The sequence below is a fragment of the Sciurus vulgaris genome (assembly GCF_902686455.1).
Source record: "Sciurus vulgaris genome assembly, chromosome: 14".
In the NCBI taxonomy this organism is placed as follows: Eukaryota; Metazoa; Chordata; class Mammalia; order Rodentia; family Sciuridae; genus Sciurus; species Sciurus vulgaris.
The window spans coordinates 30459650-30484015 of NC_136475.1; the positions used below are offsets into that span (position 1 = coordinate 30459650).

Genomic DNA, 24366 nt, shown 5'->3' on the forward strand with positions numbered 1-24366 from the left:
CAGCACCACATTAAAAAAAAAAAAGGCATACCAGTCAGGTGCAGTAGCACACACCTATAATCCCAGTGACTCAGGACGCTGAGGCAGGAGGATCACAAGTTCAAAGCCAGCCTCAGCAACTTAGCGAGGCCCTAAGCAACTCAGCAAGACCCTGTCTCTAAATAAAATATTAGAAAGGGCTGAGGATGGTGCTCAGTGGTTAAGCACCCCTGGGTTCAATACCCGGAAAAAAAAAAAAAAAAAAAAAAAACTTGTTCATTGAACAAAGAAAAAAAAAAAAAAAGCCATATCTCCTGTCTCCTTAAATGTTAAAATTGTATTTGATAAGAGTTAAATTATTCTTAGTTAAAAATTCTTAGGAGATCTTTAGTAGCACTCTTCAAAGCAAGGAGTCTGTCTCCCAGCACCAGCTGGCTTCATGCTCAGTGATAACTTACAAGAAACATTTTTGTTAAAGTGGAGAAATAAGCAAAGGTGCAGTGGCGCACCTGTAATCCCAGCAACTCAGGAGGCTGAGGCAGGAGGATCACAAATTTGAGATGGTAAGCGACTTAGTGAGGCCCTGTCTCCAAATAAAAATTAAAAAGAGCTGGGAAGGTAGCTCAGTGGCAGTGTCCCTGGATTCAATCTCTAATACAAAAAAAAAAAATGAGGTCAGTACAGAGAGACAGAAATTGAAATAGAGGCATCAAGAGTAAAAAGGAAGAGGTGACAAGTGACTATTATCTGCAGGTGATATATTTTTCCTGAAATTAAAATCTATTAAAATGAGGTGGTTCCGTAAGATGAATCACCATAATGCTCCCTATGCGTTGTTTACCAAGCCTAGGAGGTAGGAACAATTTTCATCTCCATTTTGCAGTAAGAAAACTGAGATTTAGAGAAGTCATTAATTGGCCATCATTATATGTCTAGGTAGTGACTGGACTGGCACTCAAACCCAGTCTGTCTGACCTCTCAGGCTGTACACGAATCACTCTTTCCCCCATAGGGTTGTGTGGCCTTGGACAAGTCACTTCAGTTCTGGGGCCATTTGTGGCCTCATCACTTCTGAACATGATATGGTTGATTAGATGATCTCAGAGGACCTGCAGGTTTGCAGAGCTGAGCGTGGACAAGGGCAGCAGATGTGTGCGGGAACCAGATGTGTTTACCAATCTGTGTGTTTGGTAGGGCCACTTTCCCAGAGGTCAGCTGGGATGGCTAAAAGAGAAAAGTAAAGATTTCCCCCTTTTATTTTCTTTTGTGCCCTGGATTTATAAATTGCTAACTCTCAGGTGGCTAAGCTAACAAGGCAGAATACAGGAACCTTGTTTAGCCTTTGATTTCAAGACCCTTCTTGGAGACTCAGGCTAATAATCAGGGACATTCTGCCTGACCGTTCCTCTGCCCTGGGACAGGAGCAAAGAAGAGGCAGGTGAACCCAAGCCTGGGAAGCTGGAAGTAACCACTGTGTCTTCAGAGCCTTGAAGCACAGAATAACTGTTCTCTCCTCTCTAATGTCCCCACAGTAACTGCAAACCCATAATGAAGCTCCTACCTTCTTACCACAAGATGTTTGGCATTCCACTGTGCTAATGGTGGCCTCTGTCTCCTTCTATAGGTATGGAGAGAAGGGGAAAGCCATCCGGATCGAGAAGGTCATCTACACGGGGAAGGAGGGGAAGAGCTCTCGAGGCTGCCCCATTGCTAAGTGGGTGAGTGTTGAGTCCTCACAGCCAAGCTGTTCCTTCTTTCCTCACCCCCTCAACTAGCAGAGCAGTTTGCAGGTCTGGGCAGGGAGTGTAAGAAACAGACATGTTAACCCTCCAGGGAACTCTGGAGCCAATGGTTAGGGTCATTTTCCTCCAGCATCAGCCATTTGTCTTCATGTTATCTAAGTGCGAGCCCCTGGCATCCCAGGCTATCTGGGAACTGGTAATCATTCCCCTTAGGTCATATGGTCTCTGGTTCAGGGCTGCAGGTTAGGAAAAGGAGAGCTGGAAATGTCATTACCCAATGCTGGGTCCCGCTGAGGTCTCTTGGATTCCTGTGCCCTGGAGTGGCCAATACTCTTGTCTCCTATCTCCTGCCTGAAAGCCAGGGAGGAAACTGAAGACTGGCCTGCTGTGACCCAACCTGAGGGACAAGCCTGGACCCCTGAGCAGGGTTGTGACCAACCTTACACCTGCCTGGCTTCTGAGCTGCCATTCCTCCCAGAAGCCTGGGTGTCTCAGCAGGTAGAATGAGACCCCAATTAACCAAAGCAAAATTCTCTTGGCCTAGCTTGGTGATCCACAGGGAGATATGGTAGTAGCAGAGCATACATTTCTGTAGAATGAGAGCCCAGGAGCCACAGCGAGACTCTGCTAGTACCTGTGAGCTCAGCTGGGGGCTCGGTGAGGGTACACGTGAAAGATGCTCAGTCTTTATGTTGAAGCAGTTTGTGCTTTAGAGACAGCAAAATAAAGTCATGGAGACGTGAACAATAAGAGGTTTAATAGAGGCAGGTATGATGCTGCAGGAGTTCAGGGACAAGGACCTAGAGTGGCAAAAGGAATGTTCAGACTAGATTGTCCCAGGAAGGTACATATGCACGAGGCCATGGATTATTGGTCCACGTTTAACGAACTGGGGAGTGGGTAGGAGCATTCCCAGGGAGGAGGGTCAGGTAGTCAAAGGCAGAAAGGCTGGGTGGATAACACATGACTGACGGAGGGAGGTTGGTAGACTGACCTTGGTCAGCATTTGTTCATCTGCACACATGCTTGTTGTAACTGTTGTGTACCCCAGGCCCCTGCATCTTTGCATTTAATGAAAATCAAAGGTGTCCGAACTTCACCTACCACATACCTACTTTTAGCAGTTTTTAGTCACTGTGGTAGAAATATATACAACAAAATAATCTGAAACTACTTAGCACATTCGCAGGCATAATAAATGTGCTGGCCCAACCCCTGTGAGAGATGGTCATTGCAGTGGGAGGTCTGATGTGGCTGGTCCAAGGTGAAGGTTCTCTTTCCGTAAAATCCATCCATGAAATTACATCTGCCATAGAGTGACAGCTGCACCTTTCTCCTGATAATTCAGCTGATTGTTGAGGAATTCCAGCATTTTGGGGAGAAAAACCTCAGGGCACAGGTAAAAGGAGGGACTTTTCCAGCTTCAAAAAGTTGGCATCTTAAAGAGGGACAGCTGACTATGTGATAACCTTGAAGGAGAGAATGTGGACTTCTAGAGCCTGGAACGGATGGTAGAGTGACCAGGCTTGTGTGGCTCTGCCGAGGGTTAGGAAGAGCTTCTTTGTTGTAAGAGGGAAGCAGAAGGGAGGAGGGGAAGAACTCCATCCTCAGTACAATGATCCTCACAGAGATCCCTAAGCCCTGGTGGACAGCATAGGGAATACATAGTGACCGTGTCCAGGTGGGGAAGTTCCCATCCATTGAGTGAAGAAAAAGAGAAAGAAATCTTTTTCTTATGGAGAAAGCATAGCATGTGGGTGTTAGGCACATCATGAGTGCACAGAAAATGTGTTGAAGGATTTGAGAACACAATAGGTCAATCCAGGGAGCCCTATCTGATCTTGTTCTTTTGTTTTATTCTATTTTCGCAGTACTAGGAACTGAACTCGGGGCTGTCTACCACTGAGCTACATCCCAGCCCTTTTTAATAAGGATTTGTTTTTTTGTGAGGTTTTTTTTTTTTTTTTTTTTTTTGGTTTTTTGGTTCCAGGAATTGAATCCAACCTTTTTTTATTTTTTATTTTGATACAGAGTCTCACTAGGTTGTTTATAGCCTCACTAAGTTCCTGAGGCTGGCTTCAAACCTACAATCCTCCTGCCTCTGTCTCCCAAGTTGCTAGGATTTCAGGGATGTGCCACCACACCCTGCTTATTATTTATTTTGAGACAGAATCTCGCTAAATTGCCTAGGCTGGTCTGGAACTTGCAAACCTTCTGCCCCAACCTCTCGAGTCCCTGCGATTATAGGCATGTGTTAGAATGCCCAACAGCTGATTTTGAGATGGCCTGTACCAAATATGGAAGATGCCAAACATGAGAATGAGGGAGTGCCCAGGGAGCAGTTAAAGGCTCAGAATAAACACAAGCACACAGTGAGGACAGCAGACACACAGAGATAGAAAAACCACAGAGATGCTGTTGGGCAAGATAAAGGTAGCAGAGATCAGAAGGCAGGTATCAGAAGGCCCATCAGGGCATGGTGGAGCAGACTGACTCGGGAAACTGTAGAGGATGAAGCCAAGAACTCTTGGTTCAGTGCTCAGGGAATACCTCCCCAGAAATGGGGTGAGACATTCATGATGCTTTCACAGAGTGTGAACCACCAACAGTACAGTGCTTGGTGTTTGTGTGTTCATGCCTTTCAATCACCTTTAACTTTTACATTTTCGTGCACCTCTTCCTGCTGGGTTTCTTCCTAGGACTGTGGGCAGTAAGCAGCTCCTGTTTTTTACTCTCTTAATTTTTTTGGCCATAACCATAGACCTGTGAGGATGTGGCCAGGGAGAGCTGTCTACTTGTGCTAACACATTTGAGTGTTTGCCACTGTGGGAACCAGAATGACGCAGCCTCATCACAGCTTTGGCTGCTTGGATCTTCCTGTGTGCTCTGAGTGTAGGACCCATGAATGTGGTAGCCTGTGTGGTGCCCCAGGCAGTGAGCAGAGGTTGACCATAGTGCCTCACAAATCCTAGTCACAGGGACCATTTGTCATGTTAGTTTCCACAGATGTGTATTGATATCCATGATATGCTCAGCTCATTCTGCAGAAAGCCAGGCAACTACACAGGAAGTTCTAGCACAGTATGACTTAGTGTCTTATTCATGTGTTCCTGGTTTCCAAAATACAACTTAAAAAAAAAAAATACAATTGGTGCTTCAGTAGCAAGGCACCATTATTGCCTTGCCCCAAAGCAAGAACCAGCCAGAGATGTATTTTGATCAGCATGCAAAGTATCCCTTAAAAGTTTGAAGGAAATTGTGACACATGCTGCAACATGGATGAACCTTGAGGAGTTATACTTTAGTGAAACAAGTTGGTCACAAAAGGACAGATTTTACTTGGTTTCACTCACATGAGATACCTAGAGGAGTCAAATTCATAGAGACTTAAAGTGGAGTAGTGCTTAGTGGGATCTGTCAGGAGGGAAGAACCAGGAGTTATTGTTTGAATAGTTTAGGTTTTGCAAGGTGAAAAAGTTCTAGAGATGGTGATGATTTGGATGTACCCAATTCCACTGAAATGTACATTTAAAATGGAAAAGTTGTTGTATATTTTACCATGACAAAAAAGTTGAATGTGGTGTCCACGTTTTTAAAATCACATAAAATTGTGAATTTATACTTTTTTCCTCTGATAAATCAAAAGAATTGACTGTGCTAGGCTGGCATCCCCCAACTGCAGGCAGCTGATAGGGCTGAGGCCTGGCTTCCCCCTTTAATAGGCAGACGCCTTTACATTGCCGTGGTCCACATCACTCGCTGGCCTTGCATCAGGCCCACTTTCCTTGTTGGTGTTATCTGCCTGGCTATCCCTTTCTGCATCTCCTGCCTGGGCATGCTTGTGACCATGTCTCTGCAGCCCAGACATCTGACCTCCAGACTCACTCTGTTGAGACTTGGTGGAAATAGCCCCTGGGATCTTCCCAAGTAGCTCAACCTCCGTGAACTCCCAGTTGACATGCCATTTAGCACCTCCACGCCCAGCCTCCTAAGCCACAAAAGTTGGAAGTCACTTGAATGCTTCCCTGTCAGCCTCCGTAGTCCCAAATTGCTTTTCTCTCCAACGTCTCTGGAATCCACTCCTTTGCTTATTTCCCTCCCTGCTGCTATACTTCAGAGCCATGTGTATTTTTGCTTCTGTTACATCAGTGCCACTTGGCTCTTCCCTGTCTGCCTCCATCCCACCCCTGTTCACAGGCCCTCTACCTGTATCTCATCACAGAACTGCTTGGGACCCTTTGGGGAGATTCAGCCACCCTACCCTGTTCCCCAGCTCCCAGGATGCTTTGACCTGATGCATCTTTCTGTGTGGGGAGGGAGGACATGAAAACCTGGATGAGAAACAACTGAATCCTGAGCTACAGAGTAGTGTGATGCCTAGGGCCCTTGCTTTTTAATATTTTAACAGCTTGTTTTGGGTATTCTCCCCAATTTCCTCCCCATTCCCCCTTCTCCAGTCCCTGATAACCTCTAATCTGCTTTCTGTCTCTCTGAATCTGTCTATTCTAGTCACCTTATATTAGCAGAGTCATACAAAATTCATCCTCTGGTGTCTGGCTTTTTTCACTTAGCTGAATGTTTTAAGGGTTCATCTGTGTTTGTAGCAGGTGTCAGAATTTCATTCCTTTTTATAGCTGAATAATATAATATGAATATATAATATGAATGTATAATAGAATAATATTGTACATATAACCATAATTTATCCGTGCATCCATCTGCTGATAGATTTGAGTCGTTTCCACCTTCAGCTGTTGTCATGCTGCTGTAATCATTTTATGTACATGATCTGCCTGAGTTCCTGTCCCGATTCCCTAGTGTATAGTCCAAGGCATAGCTTTGCTGGATCATGTGTTAATTCTATTTGTAGCTTTTTAAGGAACTGTGATCTGTTTTCCATAGCACCCAAGCTCCTTGCTTTTAACTTAAAACACAGGTATGCTGTATTTTCACTATAAATGTTTTAGGACAGTGTAAAAATCTCTGACTGTACTCTGGCTTAGAATTTTATCTATGCATCTTTACTTCAAAGCCTATGTAAGTCATCAGTATCTTAAACTGCAAAGTCTGAGACACTGTAGTGATTATTCTTCATTTCACTCTTAAATGTTTTTTGTGTGTGGTTTATTTCCTGATTGTAACCATCTTTTTGCCTGTGGGGTTGCTCTTGCCACGTTGTGACACTCATGGGTCAACACCCTAAAGACCCACATCCTGTGTGGCAGTGAAGGATTTGTGGCACTGTGTAGAGGGTGTGGCTCCCACAGTTTACAGTGTGGCCCTACATCCCCACAGGTGATCCGCAGGCATACGCTGGAAGAGAAGCTGCTCTGCCTGGTGCGGCACCGGGCGGGCCACCACTGTCAGAATGCTGTGATTGTCATCCTCATCCTGGCCTGGGAGGGCATCCCCCGCAGCCTCGGAGACACCCTGTACCAGGAGCTTACTGACACTCTTCGGAAGTATGGGAATCCCACCAGCCGGAGATGTGGCCTCAATGATGAGTATGTGTTGAGGGGTTGGGGGGTCAGGAGGCAGGCACAGGGGTGCCAGGGTCTCCCACAGGACTCAGGGCAGTAGGTGCAGGGATTCTGGGCAACCCTAGGCAAGCTTGCACCCTCTCTGGGTGCTGTTTGTCCTACAGTGTTGGGACCAGGGTTGAGGAGTGTCTCCCCACAGATCCTGGCCTGGGTGCTGACCTGGCTCTGGGAAGGCTGTTGCTTGGCTCAGCTCCAGGTCAGCGCTGCGGCTCTAATGGTATTAACAAGGGTGGAGAAAGTATGTGTCCCACAAACATACATATCTTACAAAACCTGCTTTTGTTTTGAATTTCCTCATTTTTTTTTTTTTTTTTTTTATTGAGGCATAGTTATTTTCAGTAAGATTCATCCTTTCAGGTATATAATTGGGAGATTTTGACAAATATTTATAGTCATGCAGCTGCCATCACCATAATCAAGACAGAAATCAGTTCCATCACCTCCCCAAAGTCTCTGTGCTGATAAAACTCCCCTTTATCAGCAGCCCTTTCCCCAGCCCTTAGCAACCACCAGTCTTGTTTCTTGCCTCTGCAGGTTTGCCTTTGTGGGAATGTCACCTAGCGAGATCATACAGAGTGCAGCCCATTGAGCCTGGCTATGCACTGAGCATGGTGTTTTTGAGGCTTGTGCAGTTGATATGTGTCAGTGACTTTCTTCTTTCTTTCACTTAGGGGTCTTCCACTGTGTGGATGGATCAGTGTTTGTTTATCCATTCCCCAGTTGAGGGGCACTAGGGTTGTTTCCAGGTTAATTGATTGTGTTGAATTTTTATGTCAGCATTCTTTAGTTTCAAGAACTTTCAGCTGGGCTGCAGGAAGCAGGCATGTTCCAGCCTTGGGGTCCACATCATTCCCTACGTGGAGGCCTGCACTGGAGCTGGTCAGAATATTAGAGTTAAAGCAAAGTATAAACCTTACTGGGCTTTTACTAATTCATCCCTTTCTTAACGCACTTGCCTCTCTCAACATCAGACTGGGTTAGCTCTTTACTCTCAGATGGGGCACAGAAGGTTGCTGAGAACTGGTCATCTGCTCAAAGAAATTTGAGAAAGGACTTGGGCAGGGAAGGATGAGCCTAAGTCACTTGGAGGCTGGTAGATGCCAGGCCTCAGCAGGGACTTATGGGAGGAAAAAGATTCCAGAACAAATTGGTATTTTATCAATATGCCTACTTTGTGATATATGTTGCAGCCGGACCTGCGCTTGCCAAGGCAAAGACCCTAACACCTGTGGTGCCTCCTTCTCCTTCGGCTGTTCCTGGAGCATGTACTTCAATGGCTGCAAATATGCCCGGAGCAAGACACCTCGAAAGTTTCGCCTGGCAGGGGACAATCCCAAGGAGGTGAGCAGAGTTGTGTGGGGAGCACAGGGATCCTTCCCTTTCTCCCCTGGGAGGTAGGACTGGTGTACCCCAACAAAGCAGGCTTAAGCCTTCTGGGCTTGCCAACACTTCGCCTCCACCTTCCCTCCCTCTTGCCTGAGTGTCTGAGCCCGAGGGTACTGAGTCACTCTGTTGGAATCCAGGCATAGCATCCTGATCCCAGTCTTAACCTTCCAGCTCTCATGCTTCCATGCCAGAGGGGCTTTCCCCTTTCCCACAGAGTAGGGACATCCATCCACCTCTGTATACCATGTGAACTTGTGTTTTCCTACTTCCAACAAAAAGAAGCAAAAGGCAGAGTTTAAATGCATTATGAGCAAAAGGAAGCATTTTCAAATTCAGGATGTTCCCCCTTCCCAAAACCTGTCTCTCAGACTGTCCTGTTAGCTTATCATAGTTTAATTTGGCACTAGACTTTTAAGATGGGATATGCCCTTCCTCTGAAGCAGCCAATGGTGTTATTGGTCAATGGAGGAGCCTCAGGGCCACCAAGACCTAAGAGTTCCCAGGACTGGAAAGACTGGGTCAGTCTCTTGAAATACTTCCCCCGTGCTGTCAGCCTTCATTTCCTGTGCACTTATTATTTGCTGGATATTGCGCTGAGCTTCTCACAGGTATCTCAGTTAATTTCAGGCCCCCCAGTAAATCTAGGCACTGTTACCTCACTTTACAGAGAGGCAAAGGCCTTGTCGAAGGTCTTCTGGCTCATGATGAAGACAAGGTTTGGTCCTCAGCCTGTTTCCCCAGATCTCATGGGACTCACCTCAATGTTGCACTGGCTTCAGGCCCACTATATTGGTGGCAGTGTCTGGACAGCAGCCAGGGAGGTCACCAGGCTTTGTCCATCCCACTGGATAGAGAACTGAGCCATTGCTCTTGATTTCCATTTCTAACCCCGTGTGTTTGCTTCTTTTTCTCTTCCCTCTTCTTCCTACTTCTTCATAAACTCTTTGTGCCTATGCTCAAGGCCTCATAGAAGCCCCTTACAGCCTGGCTTGCTACTCTATGAGGGCCAGAGAGAGGGCTATGGACATCTGTAAATGCAGGTGACCATGGCCTTGTCTAAAGTGGTACCGTCTAGGGGAACTTTCTCTGATTAGAGGGTAGTAGCTGCTGGGCATTTGAAATGTGGCTAGTTCACCTGAGGGAGTAAATTTGTAATTAGGTGGTATGGATTTAGCAGCCTGAACTTTGGAATTCATCTGAGCATCTGGCTCATGACAGACTCTGGGCCAGGCTGGCCATGGATTTTCTAGCACAGAATCCTGTCTCCTCTGCCTTCCTGTCTCCAACATGAGTAAAAGGAGCCATATCTGTTGCTCTCAGTTTTTTTATGCCCGTGGTACCATACCTTCAGGGTGTTCAGCACTAAAAGCAAGAACCTGTACTGTGTGTCCTGGGTTGAACTGGTCAGTAGCATAGTAGTCAAGATGATCTTCTGGTAGTGGCTTTTCTTGGTGAGCCTCAGTGCCCCCAACTTTAAAGTGGACAGGGCAGAAGGAATACAATAAAACTGTGCTTGTACCTGACTTCCCACTTTGCCTATACACCTGGCTGTGGTTCTGGATGGAGGTGCATTCCCAGCATGCAGTTTGCCCTGCAGGGCCGCTCTGACTGTTTTTCTTTCCATAGGAAGAAGTGCTCCGGAAGAGTTTCCAGGACCTGGCCACTGAAGTCGCTCCTCTGTACAAGCGGCTGGCCCCTCAGGCCTATCAGAACCAGGTACTGGGACCTGGGCCTTTCTGCCCACACACCATCCACATCTTCCCCCAACCCCTGGGCTCCCCAAAGTTATGAAGTGGGAGTGTGGACTCCTTTGTGCTCTTACTTAAAGAGCCCAGCCCAGAAGTAAAGAGGCGATGTAGTTCTTTAACAAATCCTTTTTATACCAAGCTAACTGCATCACACACCATCTCTACAGAACCCCTAGTCTTTGTCCCCTCTCCCAAGTTGTCCTCTGCCTCCTCTGGTCTGGTTTCCACTGCTGAGGAAGGAAACTCACTGAGGCCTGAGCTCTCCCTGGAACCTGCATCTCCCAGGCGAGGTGCGGTGCTGGAGATAACCCAGGAGGGAACCATTCAGTAATTGGAAAGTAACTTTTGGGAACTAGGGCCTCTCACCAGTCCAAGTTGAAGCCAGCTATGATCCTTAACCTCCATTCCTCTAAGCCTGGCTCCTCAGGTGCGGAATCAGGATCTCACTTCTGGTCCCATGAGCAGCTCTGTCCTTGACATTCACACAGGTTACCAATGAGGAAATAGCGATCGACTGCCGCCTGGGGCTGAAGGAAGGGCGGCCCTTCTCGGGGGTCACAGCCTGCATGGACTTCTGTGCCCACGCCCACAAGGACCAGCATAACCTCTACAACGGGTGCACTGTGGTAAGGAAGCCTGTGTTCTGTGGCAGTCTCACCTGCAGAGCAGTCCTGGGAGGGAAGCCCACCTGTTGTCTGTGCAGAAAGTGGGCCCAGGGTCTAGAGGGACAAGGAGGCAGTATTCTCAAAATTCTGGGTGATGTCTGGCCAGACTACCTGCTCCTGCTGCTTCTCAGAGAAATTCTGTAATGATAGGCAGGTTGGTGCAGGCTCTGTGTCTCAGGTGGATGCTGTGGGATACAGTACCTTGCACACCTGGAATCCCTGGTCATCTAGAATGTGATTCCAGGTCTCTGTGGACACTTGGATTTAAATCCAAATAAATCCTCAATTCATTAATTAAGCAATTGTTTATTGAGTATCAGCTGTGTTCCCAAGCACTGCCTATGTTGTGGGGAATAAAATGGACGAAGTCTCCTCCCAAGTATGTGATACTCTGTCCCATAGCAGTAGAGGCTGGGGTAGAAGTAAGTAGTGTGAGAGACAAAGGGACAGGAGATGTTTGAACAACTGGGAGTATATTGGTGCCATTTTCCGAGAAGGAGAATAACAGGAGAAGATCAGATTTGGGGTAAAAAAAAAAAAAAAAAAAAAAAAAAATGAAAGAATTTGTTTTGAGATATCTACTAAATGTGTAGAAGGAGCAGGCAGGAAAGAGGTGGATTTGCAGGGATGGTACTCGCAGAGCTCTGGGCCAACTGGATCTCCAGGGGCGCATTTGTGGATGAAGAAGGGAAGAGGCGCGGGTGTGGAATCCCCCTCAAAGGGATGACGCCAGTGCTGTGCTCTGCTCTGCTCTTTAACCAGATCCTATGCAGGCAGGGCTCCTGGGCGGCTGTGGAAGAGGCAAGAGAGCTCCCAGATTCTGACTGTACTTCTTGGCCTTTGAGGACTGGCGGCCCCATCCCAGGATTTTATTCCTCCACCCTGTCTCCTGTCTCTGTGCCCAAGACTGAAAAGCAAAATGGGGCAGGCACCAGTCTACGCCCTCATGTGAGGGTTTCTGGTTGAGATCTCTCCATCCTCTTCTGTGACTTGCTGATCCTAACTCAAGGATAACTCCAACTTTGTGTCAGTGGAGATGGATTTATATCCATGCTTGCTGAGGCTGTGTGTATGGCTCTGATGCCATTTATTTAACCAGCCCCTGTGGAGGGAAGTGGGCACTTTCAGTTTCTCATCTATAAGCCACGAGGCAGACCCAGCCTCATGCAGCTTTGTGCCACCACGTGGTAGTTTCTTTGATGTCCCCAGGCTAGAACATTTACATGTATAGGGTTGGGGAGCATCTGTTCTGCCTACTGGCAACACTGGACTGTGTCAGTCTTTTTAGTCATCATTTCCTCCAGTGGCCAACATAGAGTCTTACTTTAATTTGTGTCCCTTATACTAAAGAAGTTGTTTTTCTTGCCCATTTCAGCTTTGTGAATATTCCATTTATGTCCTTTACTGCTTATTTTTAAAATTAGGATTGCCATATCTTTTGACATTTTGTTAAGTGCCTTTTATGTGTTAGAAATAGAAGCAAAATTTCTGTCATATCTCACCCTTCCATTTTACCTCTGTCGTGTTTATAACATTGAGTTAAGCTAGAGCACGAAGCCAAAGGAGGAAGTCAGAATGAAAGGATTCATAAAGCTGACCCCGAAAAATGAAGTTTCCGTTCAATAAATAAAGCACCATAATCAAAATGAAAGGCCAATGCAAAATGGATAACTGGAATTATCTTTCCAGTTAAGAAAAATAGGTCCTGCCAGGCGTAGTTGAGCATGATGGTCATCCTAGTAACTTGGGAGGCTGAGGCACAGGAGGATCACAAGTTTGAGGCCAGCCTCGGCAACTTTGTGAGATCCTCAGCAACTTAGCAAGACCCTGTCTCAAAATAAAAAATGACGGGGGTGTAGCTTAGAGGTGGAGCACCCCTGGGTTCAAAAAATAAAAGTAGGTCCTAGAACAGGAATAGATAACATGTGCTCATTTGTGTCAAAGTGTGTCTAGCTACACATGCACACACACATGCAGCTTCTGGATGGTCATCAGATGCTCACAGTGGGTAACAGTTCACAGAGCTCAACTGCAGTAGTATTTGTGATAAAGGAATGAATAACATGAATGTACAGAGGTGACTATATGGGGTTCAGTTGTAGCTCAGTGGTAGAGCACTTGCCTAGCACGTGTGAGGCACGGAGTTCAATCCTCAGCACCACATGAAAATAAATAAAGGCATTGTCTACCTACAACTAAAATTTTTTTTTAAAAAAAGAGGACTATAAACGAATAAAAATTGGCAAAAGGTCTAATACAATTCTATAGAGTTGTAAAAATTTGTTTTAATTAGGTATCATAAGACACATGAAATAACTGTCCTCAAGGAAGAAGTTCATACAGATCCCTAGAGACAGGAGGCATGGCACACCATGGGGTGGAGGTGGGGGCAAGGCAGATCAGGGTCAGTCAGGAGGCAGGGGAGCTGCAAAAATTTGGCCAGAGCCTTTATTGTAGTTTCCACAGGAAGGAATGGCAAGGCCGAGTAAGGTATGTGGAGTTGTTCAGGTTTGGATAATTTTAGCAGGCTTTGGGTTATGGAGGTGGTCCACAACTGCTTGGGACCTAGCCGTGGGGTGAGTTAGAGTAGGGAGAATATCGGCTTGCTGTGTGAGCTTGATGAAGGAGGTGGTTGGGAGATGTGGGCTCTGGATTGTTTGGTTCTGTATCAAAGGCTCAATTCTCAGGGAGTCATGTGCTATCTCTAGGAATTAGCTAGTTCTGGGAGGGGCCAGATCTCCAGGGTCAAGGCCTCAAATACCAGCATCAAGAATACAGAGAAAGAAATAAAAAATAAGAAAATACAAGAGGAGAGAATAAACTTGAAAAAAAGTAAGGCTGGTTGGGAAATGTAAACCAACAAGAAGATACATTTTAATGAGCAAAATGTTTTTAAAGAGATTAATGACAAAATTATCAGCAAAAATGTGCAAAAAAATGGAAACTCACATTCTGCTGGTATGAGTGAAAAACAGTTATTTCTGAAGGCATTTTGGCTCTATGTGACTGGTGTGCTTCACAGCATTTAGTCTAAGGAATTAAGTATCCTAGAGAATAGTTAAAGGAAATTTAGAAGCACATAGTGTTATGGTAGGGAAAAATTGGAAACGAGTTGAAATGTTTTATAATGAGGTATTAGTTAAGTAACTAACACTGGTACCATAATCATATGTAGTTCTTAAATCATACTGGGATGAATGTTTAATGTATAAGAAAATATTCATACTGTGTTAAGAAGAAATGGACTTGTTAATGCACAGTGTATCCCTAGTACCACAAGTAATCGTGTGCATATGTATGCACAGATGACCCAAGTGTTTGCAATGATTGTCTGAGTAATGGGATTGTGGAGATAGTTTTTTTTTTTCTTTCCTAAATTTTGTACAACCAGAACATAGTTTTTAACAAAAAGGAGAATTATCTCAAGAGTAAAAGGAACTTGCGTGTTCAGAACAGGGAAAGGAAGGTCCAGGCTCAGCCAGGTGCAGTGGCAGCAACGCTGGGCGCAGGGCAAAGCAGTTTTCTTGTTCCTGGCCCAGCCCTTTGCCAGCATTGACCCTGCACCACATCAGGGGCATGCGAGGTGACATGAGCAGACCCACTTTGAAAGCTGTGGCGCATACTGTAATGTTGTCAGTACTGTTACTCCATGAATCAAGATGAACGTGCTTTTAGAAACTCTGGGAAGCAGCTGAGAGTGGTGGGGCTGGGTTGATGGGTGGCAGTGTGGGGCAGGAGGTGGTCTCATGTTTGCAGATTTAGACCCTCCCCAGCACTTGGTTCCCAACCCCCTGTCTTTCTCTCCCACTGTGTGGGGCAGGTCTGTACCCTGACCAAGGAAGACAATCGCTGTGTGGGCCAGATTCCCGAGGACGAGCAGCTGCACGTGCTCCCCCTGTACAAGATGGCCAGCACAGATGAGTTTGGCAGTGAGGAGAACCAGAATGCCAAGGTGGGCAGCGGGGCCATTCAGGTGCTCACTGCCTTCCCCCGTGAGGTCCGGCGCCTACCTGAGCCTGCCAAGTCTTGTCGACAACGGCAACTGGAAGCCAGGAGGGCAGCAGCTGAAAAGAAGAAGATTCAGAAGGAGAAGCTGAGCACCCCTGAGAAGATCAAGCAAGAGGCCCTGGAGCTGGCCGGGGTTCCCACTGACACAGGTGTGTGGAGAGGGCACTGTCAGGGCTGGCCTAGGCCCCTTCCTGGAGGGGCTCACCCTCCACCCCCATGCCTGCATCACACTAGCAGCTGGATAGAAAGTCTTGGGGCCTCTGCTTAGTTGTGTCAGTAGGAGAGTTACCTGATGGAGGCTCCTGGCGGGGTAAGTGCAGCGAGGGCTGGTTCTGTCCAGGGAACTGAGCTTGGTGGATGGGAGCACTGGCTTCTCTAGCATGTTCACGCATCCCCTGGAGTCTGAGGAAAGGTGCATTGCCCCGGGGTTTGTGGACTTGCTAATACAGAGGGTAGTAGGCACCTGGGTTCTTGTGTCTAGTGACCCTGACCCAGCATGTGGTAGTGGTGCTTTGGTGAAAACTTGGGGAATTCCCTGGGGAAGTGTGAGGACTGCAAGCCACTTTCTCACACCCAAAGTGGGACCTATGCTCAGGGGCATCCAGAAAGTAAGTCCAGATCCTGAACTGGGTAAGTCTCAGCACCTCACCTGTCCTGCCTCTCCCACCAGAAAGAGGACACATCTCAGGGAAGGAGGAAGGTCCCTTCCCCTGTCCTCCACCCCGACCTTGCCAGGCTGTGGTGTTCTCGGCTCCTTTCCACCTTGCCTTCTGCTCTCCCCAGGCCTGTCTCTGAAGGGTGGATTGTCCCAGCAAAGCCTGAAGCCCTCCCTCAAGGTGGAGCCGCAGAACCACTTCAGCTCCTTCAAGTACAGCGGCAACTCTGTGGTGGAGAGCTACTCGGTGCTGGGCAATTGCCGGCCCTCCGACCCTTACAGCATGAACAGCGTGTACTCCTACCACTCCTACTATGCACAGCCCAGCCTGACCTCCGTCAACGGGTTCCACTCCAAGTACGCTCTTCCCTCATTCAGTTACTATGGCTTTCCACCCAGCAACCCTGTTTTCCCCTCTCAGTTCCTGGGTCCTGGCACCTGGGGGCACAGTGGCAGCAGCAGCAGCAGTTTTGAGAAGAAGCCAGATCTCCATGCTCTGCACAACAGCCTGAGCCCAGCCTACGGTGGTGCTGAGTTTGCCGAGCTACCTGGCCAGGCTGTTCCCACGGACACCCACCACCCCACTCCTCACCACCAGCAGCCTGCTTACCCAGGCCCCAAGGAGTATCTGCTTCCCAAGGCCCCCCAGCTCCACCCAGCATCCAGGGACCCCTCTCCCTTTGCTCAGAGCTCCAACTGCTATAACAGATCCATCAAGCAAGAGCCAGTAGACGCACTGGCCCAGGCCGAATCTGTAACCAGAGACCCTGGTAAGCTGGGCAAAACACCTTTGCCTGAGGCATCTCAGAATGGGGGAGCCAATCACCTATGGGGACAGTACTCAGGAGGCCCAACCATGTCCCCCAAGAGGACTAACAGTGTGGGTGGCAGCTGGGGCATGTTCCCTTCAGGGGAGAGTCCTGCTGTCGTCCCCGACAAGCTTAGTTCTTTTGGGACCAGCTGTCTGACACCTTCGCACTTCCCAGATGGCCAGTGGGGTCTGTTTGCTGGCGATGGGCAGCAGTCAGCTCCCCATCCTGGAGGACGGCTTCGAGGCAAACCGTGGAGCCCTTGTAAGTTTGGGAATAACACCTCAGCCTTGACTGGACCTGGCCTGACTGAGAAGCCATGTTGGGTGGGGACAGGGGATTTCAACTCTGCCCTGAAAGGTGGTGCAGGGTTCCAAGACAAGTTGTGGAACCCCATGAAAGGGGAGGAGGGAAGAATTCCCACCCCTGGGGCCAGCCAGCTGGATAAAGCCTGGCAGGCCTTTGGCATGCCCCTGGGCTCCAGCGAGAAGCTGTTTGGGGCCCTGAAGTCAGAGGAGAAGCTGTGGGACCCCTTCAGCCTGGAGGAGGGAACAGCTGAGGAGCCCCCCAGCAAGGGAACTGTGAAGGAGGAGAAGGGCGGCGCTGGCGTGGAGGAGGAGGAGGAAGAGCTGTGGTCGGACAGCGAACACAACTTCCTAGATGAGAATATCGGCGGCGTGGCTGTGGCCCCTGCCCATGGCTCCATCCTCATCGAGTGTGCCCGGCGGGAGCTGCACGCCACTACACCACTCAAGAAGCCCAACCGCTGCCACCCCACCCGCATCTCGCTGGTCTTCTACCAGCACAAGAACCTCAACCAGCCCAACCACGGGCTGGCCCTCTGGGAAGCCAAGATGAAGCAGCTGGCAGAGCGGGCACGGGCCCGACAGGAGGAGGCTGCCCGACTGGGCCTGGGCCAGCAGGAGGCCAAGCTGTACGGGAAGAAGCGCAAGTGGGGGGGTGCCATGGTCCCTGAGCCCCAGCACAAGGAGAAGAAGGGGGCTGTCCCCACCCGGCAGGCACTGGCCGTGCCCACAGACTCAGCGGTCACCGTGTCCTCTTACGCCTACACGAAGGTCACTGGCCCCTACAGCCGCTGGATCTAGGTGCCAGGGAGCCAGCGTACCTCAGCGTCGGGCCCGGCCCGAGCTGCCTCTGGTGCTTTTGCCCTCACACCGGGGGCGGGTTGGGGGTGCAGAAGTCTTTCTATCTATACATACATATATGGATATGCCTATCATATATATGTATTTATGGTCCAAACCTCAGAACTGACCCGCCCCTCCCCCCCCCCTCGTCCCCAGCACTTTGAAGAAGAAACTACGGCTGTCGGGTGATTTTTCCGTGATCTTAATATTTATATCTCCACGTTGTTTTATTTTTCCCCTTGTTTGAGGGGTTTTATTTTGTTTTTAAAACTCTATCCTTGTATATCACAATAATGGAAAGAAAGTTTATAGTGTCCTTTCACAAAGGAGTAGTTTTAAATTCCATTTAAAATGTGTATTTATTGGATTTTTTTAAAGCGACAGTAGTAATGGTAACAGAGGGCAGGAAAGGCCCACAGTGCTCGTTCCTGCCTGGCGAGCCTGGCCTCTTGGGAGCTGACAGGTTCTCAGTCATCTGCCCCTCATGAGCCAAGTGCAGCGTGTAGCCCCCAGTCCATTCATCCCTCCCCACAGGCAAGGGAGCCCTTGGGACAGCCTCATCCTCTCCAGCAGGATGGGAGAAACTGTAGAAAACCATCTGGGGCCCCTTTCCGGTTGGTGGCAGGGCAGGGGCACCCCAGGCCCAGCCCCAGAGACCCTGGTGTTGATTTCCCCAGAAACCAGGGTGGAAGTAGACAGCTTCAAGCTTGCTAGTCTCCACACTGAATCCTGTCTGTCCGTTATTTACCAAGTCCCGATGTCATGGTTTGCTAGGCAGCACCTCATGCTGGAGCAGGAGTTGAGAGGCTCCCAGGAGTCCTCTCCACCACCTTGATAAGCCAGTGAATGCTGGGCTGAAGGAATTTGTCTCAGTGGCAGTTTTTCAGAATCGCCCCAAAGTCTGTGCTGATGCTGCAAAAGGGCTACTGTTCTCTAAAAGCAAGTTGAATCCAAGCAGCGGAGAGCCTGCATGGTTCTGCCCTTGGTGCTGGGCTGTGCGGAGCTGGTGCTCTAGTATTGTGCTGGGACTTTCTTGACTCTTGGGCCAGTCGTGTCCTGTGGGAGCTCAGCAAACCAGTGTAACAGCAGTTACCACATCTGTCCTTATTCCTGGATCTCCACAGTGGACAATGGTGCATGCCCCAGCCCACCCCCTCCATGCTCTGCAGGGGGTGGGGCCTCCACTTAATTTTAAAGTGCAAGAGTCAAACATTTTCAACAGGTTGCTATGATTTTCCTCCTTCATTGGTGCCAGTTCTCCATTTACTCCATTTTCTTTTTTCGTTCCTTGCCTCTCCACCCTCCTGTAACACACCCATTCTAAAATTCTGGTGCATTCGTTCAGTTCTTTGAAATGAGAATGTGGTGCTTAATTTTAGTGACATTGTTAAGAGAGGTTGGGCCTGACAAGTGGAAGTAGCCCTCGTCTACAAGTCACACTTCTTGGAGTGTTCATTTTTCCTGTGGTATTAGCAGAGATGATCTCAAGCTACCCTCGTGGATGTGTATGGTGAGTGGGGGGTTTTGTCAGGACACGGGGTAGGGAGATGGGGGCCACATGGTGAATGACAGCCAAGCCCTGAGGGTGAACATCAGATATGTAAGCAGTTTTATTCAGATGTAGGTCTTCATAAGTCGAGTCTAACAATCAGATGACAATGCTAAAGGCAAGCTCCTGAGCTTCCAGGTGCCTTGTGGAAGAGCTGAGAACCGACCCGCCAGGTGTTCACTGTAGCCCTTTGGAAGCACTGGTGGAGAGTCGCTGTGAGATGTCCTGAGCATTTATGTGGTCTGGTTTTAACTGTAAATAGCGAAAGATTTTTTTAAGCACTTTTGCCTAGATTTAAACAGCAACTTGAAAAAAAAAAAGTACGTTTTAACATGTAATTGTGGGAGAAATTGTAAATAGTAGCTGAATATTTAACGTGCTTTGTCTATCCTCCACTTTTACCATATTCTGTAAAGTTGCATTTATTTTACAGGACAAAAATGAAATATTATTGATTTTGAAATAAATACCCAAGAGTTTATCAGGATTTAGAATTATTCAGAACTCAGATTTATAGGAAAACCTCTGACCTTCAGTTTGACAAGCTAAAGGAAGCAGAGTCTTTAATGAGCATGCTAATTTTTCTAGTTTTGAGGAAAAGTTGGGTCCTTTAAATGCTATTTTGCTTATCGCATCAGTACTTTTATGCAGGTCTCATTTGACTCCGTGCTTAGGTAGATGCGGGGGTGCCTTGAAAACTTCATTTTAAATGATCTTAAGCAAGAAATATGATATTTTACGAAACATTTGGAGAATGTGACCGTCTGTATGACCCGTGGAAGCCCCAGGTTGGCTGTTGGTTTGGAAGGTCCTGAGTGTAACCCAGGTGATTTCTGATACTTGGCATGTGTGGATCTCTCTGATGTATGTTAAATATACTCTTCCCCTCGCCACCCTTTGGTAGCAAAGCCATTAGATGAAAGGAGAAAACAATACAAGCTCAAAGCATGTGACGTCTGTCCCCCAGCCCACACAGCCTTGGGTCATAAGCTTCCTGGCTAGGAGCTGAGAGGCTGGCAGGAGGCGGTCTCTGTGGGACGCCCCCCTTTCCCACCAGGCGTGTTCTGAGAGTTGGGTGGTGCTGTTGCCGCGCTCAAGCCCATTGCTGATTTTTACACACTACATGTATAACCTACCTCAAATCTCAGTCATTGAAATTAGCATGCTTTAGACGTATATTTTAAAAGTAACTATGCACAGCTCTTTATCCCCCCTTGCTGCTGAAGGCTTCTTAAAGAGAAAAATCAAATTTTTATTTTTTACTGGCACTATCATTTTTTTAAGTCCTAAAGATGATTGACATTTTTATCATGAGAAGAAAAATAAAGCCATTGCAACTGAAGAACCTAACAGCATGACCAAGTTTTAAGAATGATAATATAGCAACAGAAAATGATGGAGTCTTACTGTCATCTCCCCAGTGTGCCCCGTCCACGGACCATCCACATGCAGTGCAAATGTTCAGTTCCTTTTTTTGCTTTGTTGTGTTTTCCCTTCCTGTTGCATGCAAGGGAAGTACTTGCAAAGTTCTGTGCTAAGAGATTTTTTAAAAGAAAAATCACTTTGCAGCAGGTTCTCACAAAATAACTGGTGCTAGCTCAAGAAACCACCGTCTTGCCATTGGCAAGCTTGACTAAAGGTGTTGCATGGATTTAGGGGGTTTTGTTTTGGGTCTGGCTTTTAGCAGGTCCTAAGTTCCCCATACCCCTAGCTTCCTGGGTGCTGCTTTGCCTTCTCACTGAGTTGACAATGGTGTGCATGGAAAGAGATTGATACCTGTCCCCTCTGGTCCTTCCACCTGTCTTTTTTGGAAACAGTAGTTTGCAGAGCAAGAGATTTTTAAAGTGCTAAAGCAAGGAAAGAAGTAGCAGAGCTTAATTGCTTTGTTTTAGACAGCAGCAGATGTGTGAGGATGGTTGATGATAAGTAGATGTGACCTGGCTTCACTGAGAGATATCCAGCCAGACTTTTCTCCTGAAGTTTAACCACCATGAGATCACAAACCAAGGCAAAGCTGGTGGAAAACTGATATATCCCTGACGTGCCTCAACCAATATCTCTTTCCTTTTGTTACTGAAGTGTGTTTTATGGACTAGGAAGCATTTTTATGAATTGAATAGACTAAATAAAATGGTGCTATGGTGTTTTAATGTGACTGTCCCCGATCCTGTCTCGCTGAGGTGCTATCAACGTTCTGAAACCACAACCAACCAAAAACAAGGTGGGCTCCAGTCTCTCTTGGCTTCCCCCCCCCCCCTCGTTTGGTGCTGTCTTCTTAGACCTCTGTTTACCATGCTGTAATCTGCTCTGAGCAATTTTTGTGTTTTGTTTTATGGTTCTTCCCTTGGTGGCCAAACTAAGGCAAGGTGAGAAGGTAGCTTGCTCCCTTGCTGAGGGTGGTGGTGGGCCTGTCCGGCTCAGCAGGTGCTTTGGTTTCATGCCTGTCTTCTCAGGCCCGAAGAGGAAGAAAGTGGGGAGGGCTTGGGGGTGATGTCTTTGAGGAACGGGAGTCAGATACTCCTGCCTCTCCTAGCAAGGCAGGCGTCCCCATAGCCAGAGCCACTTATTTCCTCCTATGGCCCAGGGTGCTAAGCAGATTTCCTGGGAGTCTCGAAGGGGCACGCTGAGGGGTCCAGAGGGAGCTCCTTCCTCTTCTGACACCAGCTGGGGCCACTGTAGACAAGGGGTTCATTCCTTTGCTGGTCCCAGTCTGCCCCAGCATGGCTTCTGCTGCCTGCCAGGTTCAGACTGCAGGCAGGAGCTTTCTTTGTCCCTCAGTGCCACTGAGGCTGCTTTTTAGTTGGTGCTAAATTTCTCCTTGGGTCCACAGAAGTTGATGTTTTAGAACTCAACAGGAAGCTCCATTTTGCATCATCCACTGTCACAATTTTTTTAAATACCTCAAAAACAGGACATCATGACGACTTCAGTAGATTCCATGAGGGTCTGAGACCTGCAGGTTGTCCATTTGATGACATGCTTGACCTTGAAGAATCTGGGGTCACTTTGGTTTTCATTCTTCAGCAGTTAAGATGGCAGAACGCCTAAAGGAAGGAGTGTGGTCGGCTTCTTTGTTTCCTTTTAAGTTTTGCTTTAGAATAAAATGTGAATCTCTTCTGCCCATCTCATCGTGCTTTCTCAGTCACGGTTGCTGTCATTTGAAATGACTCCTTCAAAACCTACTTTTATTAGCCAGCTGCCTCGGCTGTAGTACCTGGCTAGCTTCATCACACCCTGGACCAAAATAACACCGAGGTTCATGCCCCAGCCTAGGTCATGCCGTCCCGCACGCACGTGCGCCAGTCCTTCTGCAGAGCTGCTGGCAAGAGCAAAGCAATAGGCTCCTCCCCTGAGCAGAGACCTCAGCGCACATATGCCAGGTCTAAAGTTGATTTTTGTCTAAGAATCAGTGAGCTATTTGGCCTACTTCCTCCTATGCTTCTATTCTGATATCAGGGATGCTTTTTGTAGTGGTATTGTTTGTGCTCTCCTCGTTTTGACTACCCGTCATTCAGGGGGAACTCGTCACTCTTCACACGGGGACTTAAATACCAATTGGCTCATTTGGACATCGCAAATTTCCTCCCTTCCAGTACCTTTCCTTTTTTCTTTTGAGGGGAAAAGGGGAGAAAAACAGGAGTGATGTCATTTCTTTTTCATGTGTTAAAGAAACAAGGACAGGTCGTCTTGTGGCATATTATTAACACGTTAGGCTTAATCTAGAGCCCTTGTAGCTTTCCGATGTGTTTTATTTCTTATCTCTTTGAATTCCTGTTTGGTTACTTGGCTTCCAATGGAGGTGAACTTAACAACCATACTTGAATATTCCGTCTTGACTTTGTAAACTGTGGCTACTTGAAATGAAGTTTATCTGGGGTTGATGGATGAATGGTAGATTTTTGCTATGTCTCAAGGCAATAGGATGTGTATTAAACTGTAGATACTCTTAGTACAGTAAATTTATGCTGATAATTTTATTTTGTATAATTTTTACCTTTTTGTTAATATTTTTTTCCTTCCACTTTATTGGTTTGCCTCCTGAGCTACCCCCTTCCCTTACCCTCCCTTCTCCCCCAGTGTTTCAGTAAATTTAATTTAGGGTGCCTAGAAATTGCAAGTATGTATCCTTTTTTGATTTGTATTTTATTATAATTTACACAAACAATTGGGTTTGTGAACTGTATTACTCCTGGTATCTTTAAAATATTGTGGGTGTTTTAATAAATTTTATATTTATTTTTTGCACTCAAATTCAGTGTGGATTCTTTCTTTCCTCCTTAAACCAGGATTTCATTTTGACACTCAGGGACCCTGTAACCTCACCCTTCCAGCGTGGGTGTAGATGCACAAATGAAGCCTTCATTGCTAACTGTCCTTGTCCATTATGCACCCAGATAAATAAAACCATGTTCAAGGACTGCTGTTAAATCTGGGTATAATGAGGTGGCATTTCCCCCATCTGTTTCTCCTGTTGTTTTCTTTTCCTTTGTCCCCCAACTTGGCAATCCCCCCACCCTCCATTAAAATTTTTACCCGTGCAGAGGATCATGGAATCTGAGTCTAGTAGGGAGGGGCAAAGATGGAACCCGAGAGTCTGCTGTCCCTGGGAAGAGGAGGTTCCCTAAGGCCCCATACCTAGAGCTACCCTCTTTATTTCAGGTTGCTGATTCTGATGTGGCTGTTCTTATAAAAAGGGGAACCCTGTACTGAGGAAGGAGGAGAGGGAAGAATAAAGGGGCAGGAAAGCTGTCCTATCTTCTCCTTCCTCCGACTTGAAACAGCACCGGAATCAATCCAGTGTCTGAGACAAGCACCCCAGCCATCCACAAAACCTCCCACAACAGGAAAGCTCATCTCTGAGGGCATCTAACTAAAAGCTTCACAGCTCTAACAGGTGATTAGCTCAGAGGTTTTCATCTCCCATTTTGTTTCACTTGCATAAAACTCGTGGGGAGGTCTCCGTAGGTAGAACCTTCTAGTCTATCCAGGGGTCCTCAAATTTCTTTGTATTTTCACAAAAGCAGGATCACACTGTTTTGTAACTTGTTTTCCTGTGAGATAGAGTTCCTTCCTAAGTCTCTGTCATGGTGGCCCCAACTTCAGAGTCTGAGGGGAGGGTGGGCAAGTCCTGCTTCAG

General features: G+C 47.3%; 1 protein-coding gene across 4 annotated transcripts in view; it reads left to right on the forward strand.

The window, feature by feature from the left end:
- The window catches only part of TET3 (tet methylcytosine dioxygenase 3), a 98765-nt gene extending 75285 nt beyond the window's left edge, over nt 1-23480 (forward strand). For all 4 annotated transcript variants that reach the window (XM_079111505.1, XM_079111507.1, XM_079111506.1 and 1 more), the window contains 7 exons: nt 1604-1697; nt 7017-7225; nt 8452-8602; nt 10274-10363; nt 10884-11021; nt 14881-15217; nt 15852-23480. In XM_079111505.1, the coding sequence (XP_078967631.1) occupies nt 1604-1697; nt 7017-7225; nt 8452-8602; nt 10274-10363; nt 10884-11021; nt 14881-15217; nt 15852-17638 (2806 nt within the window). In that variant the 3' untranslated portion in view covers nt 17639-23480. The remainder of the gene's footprint in view (nt 1-1603; nt 1698-7016; nt 7226-8451; nt 8603-10273; nt 10364-10883; nt 11022-14880; nt 15218-15851) is intronic.
- Nucleotides 23481-24366: the final 886 nt, after the last annotated feature.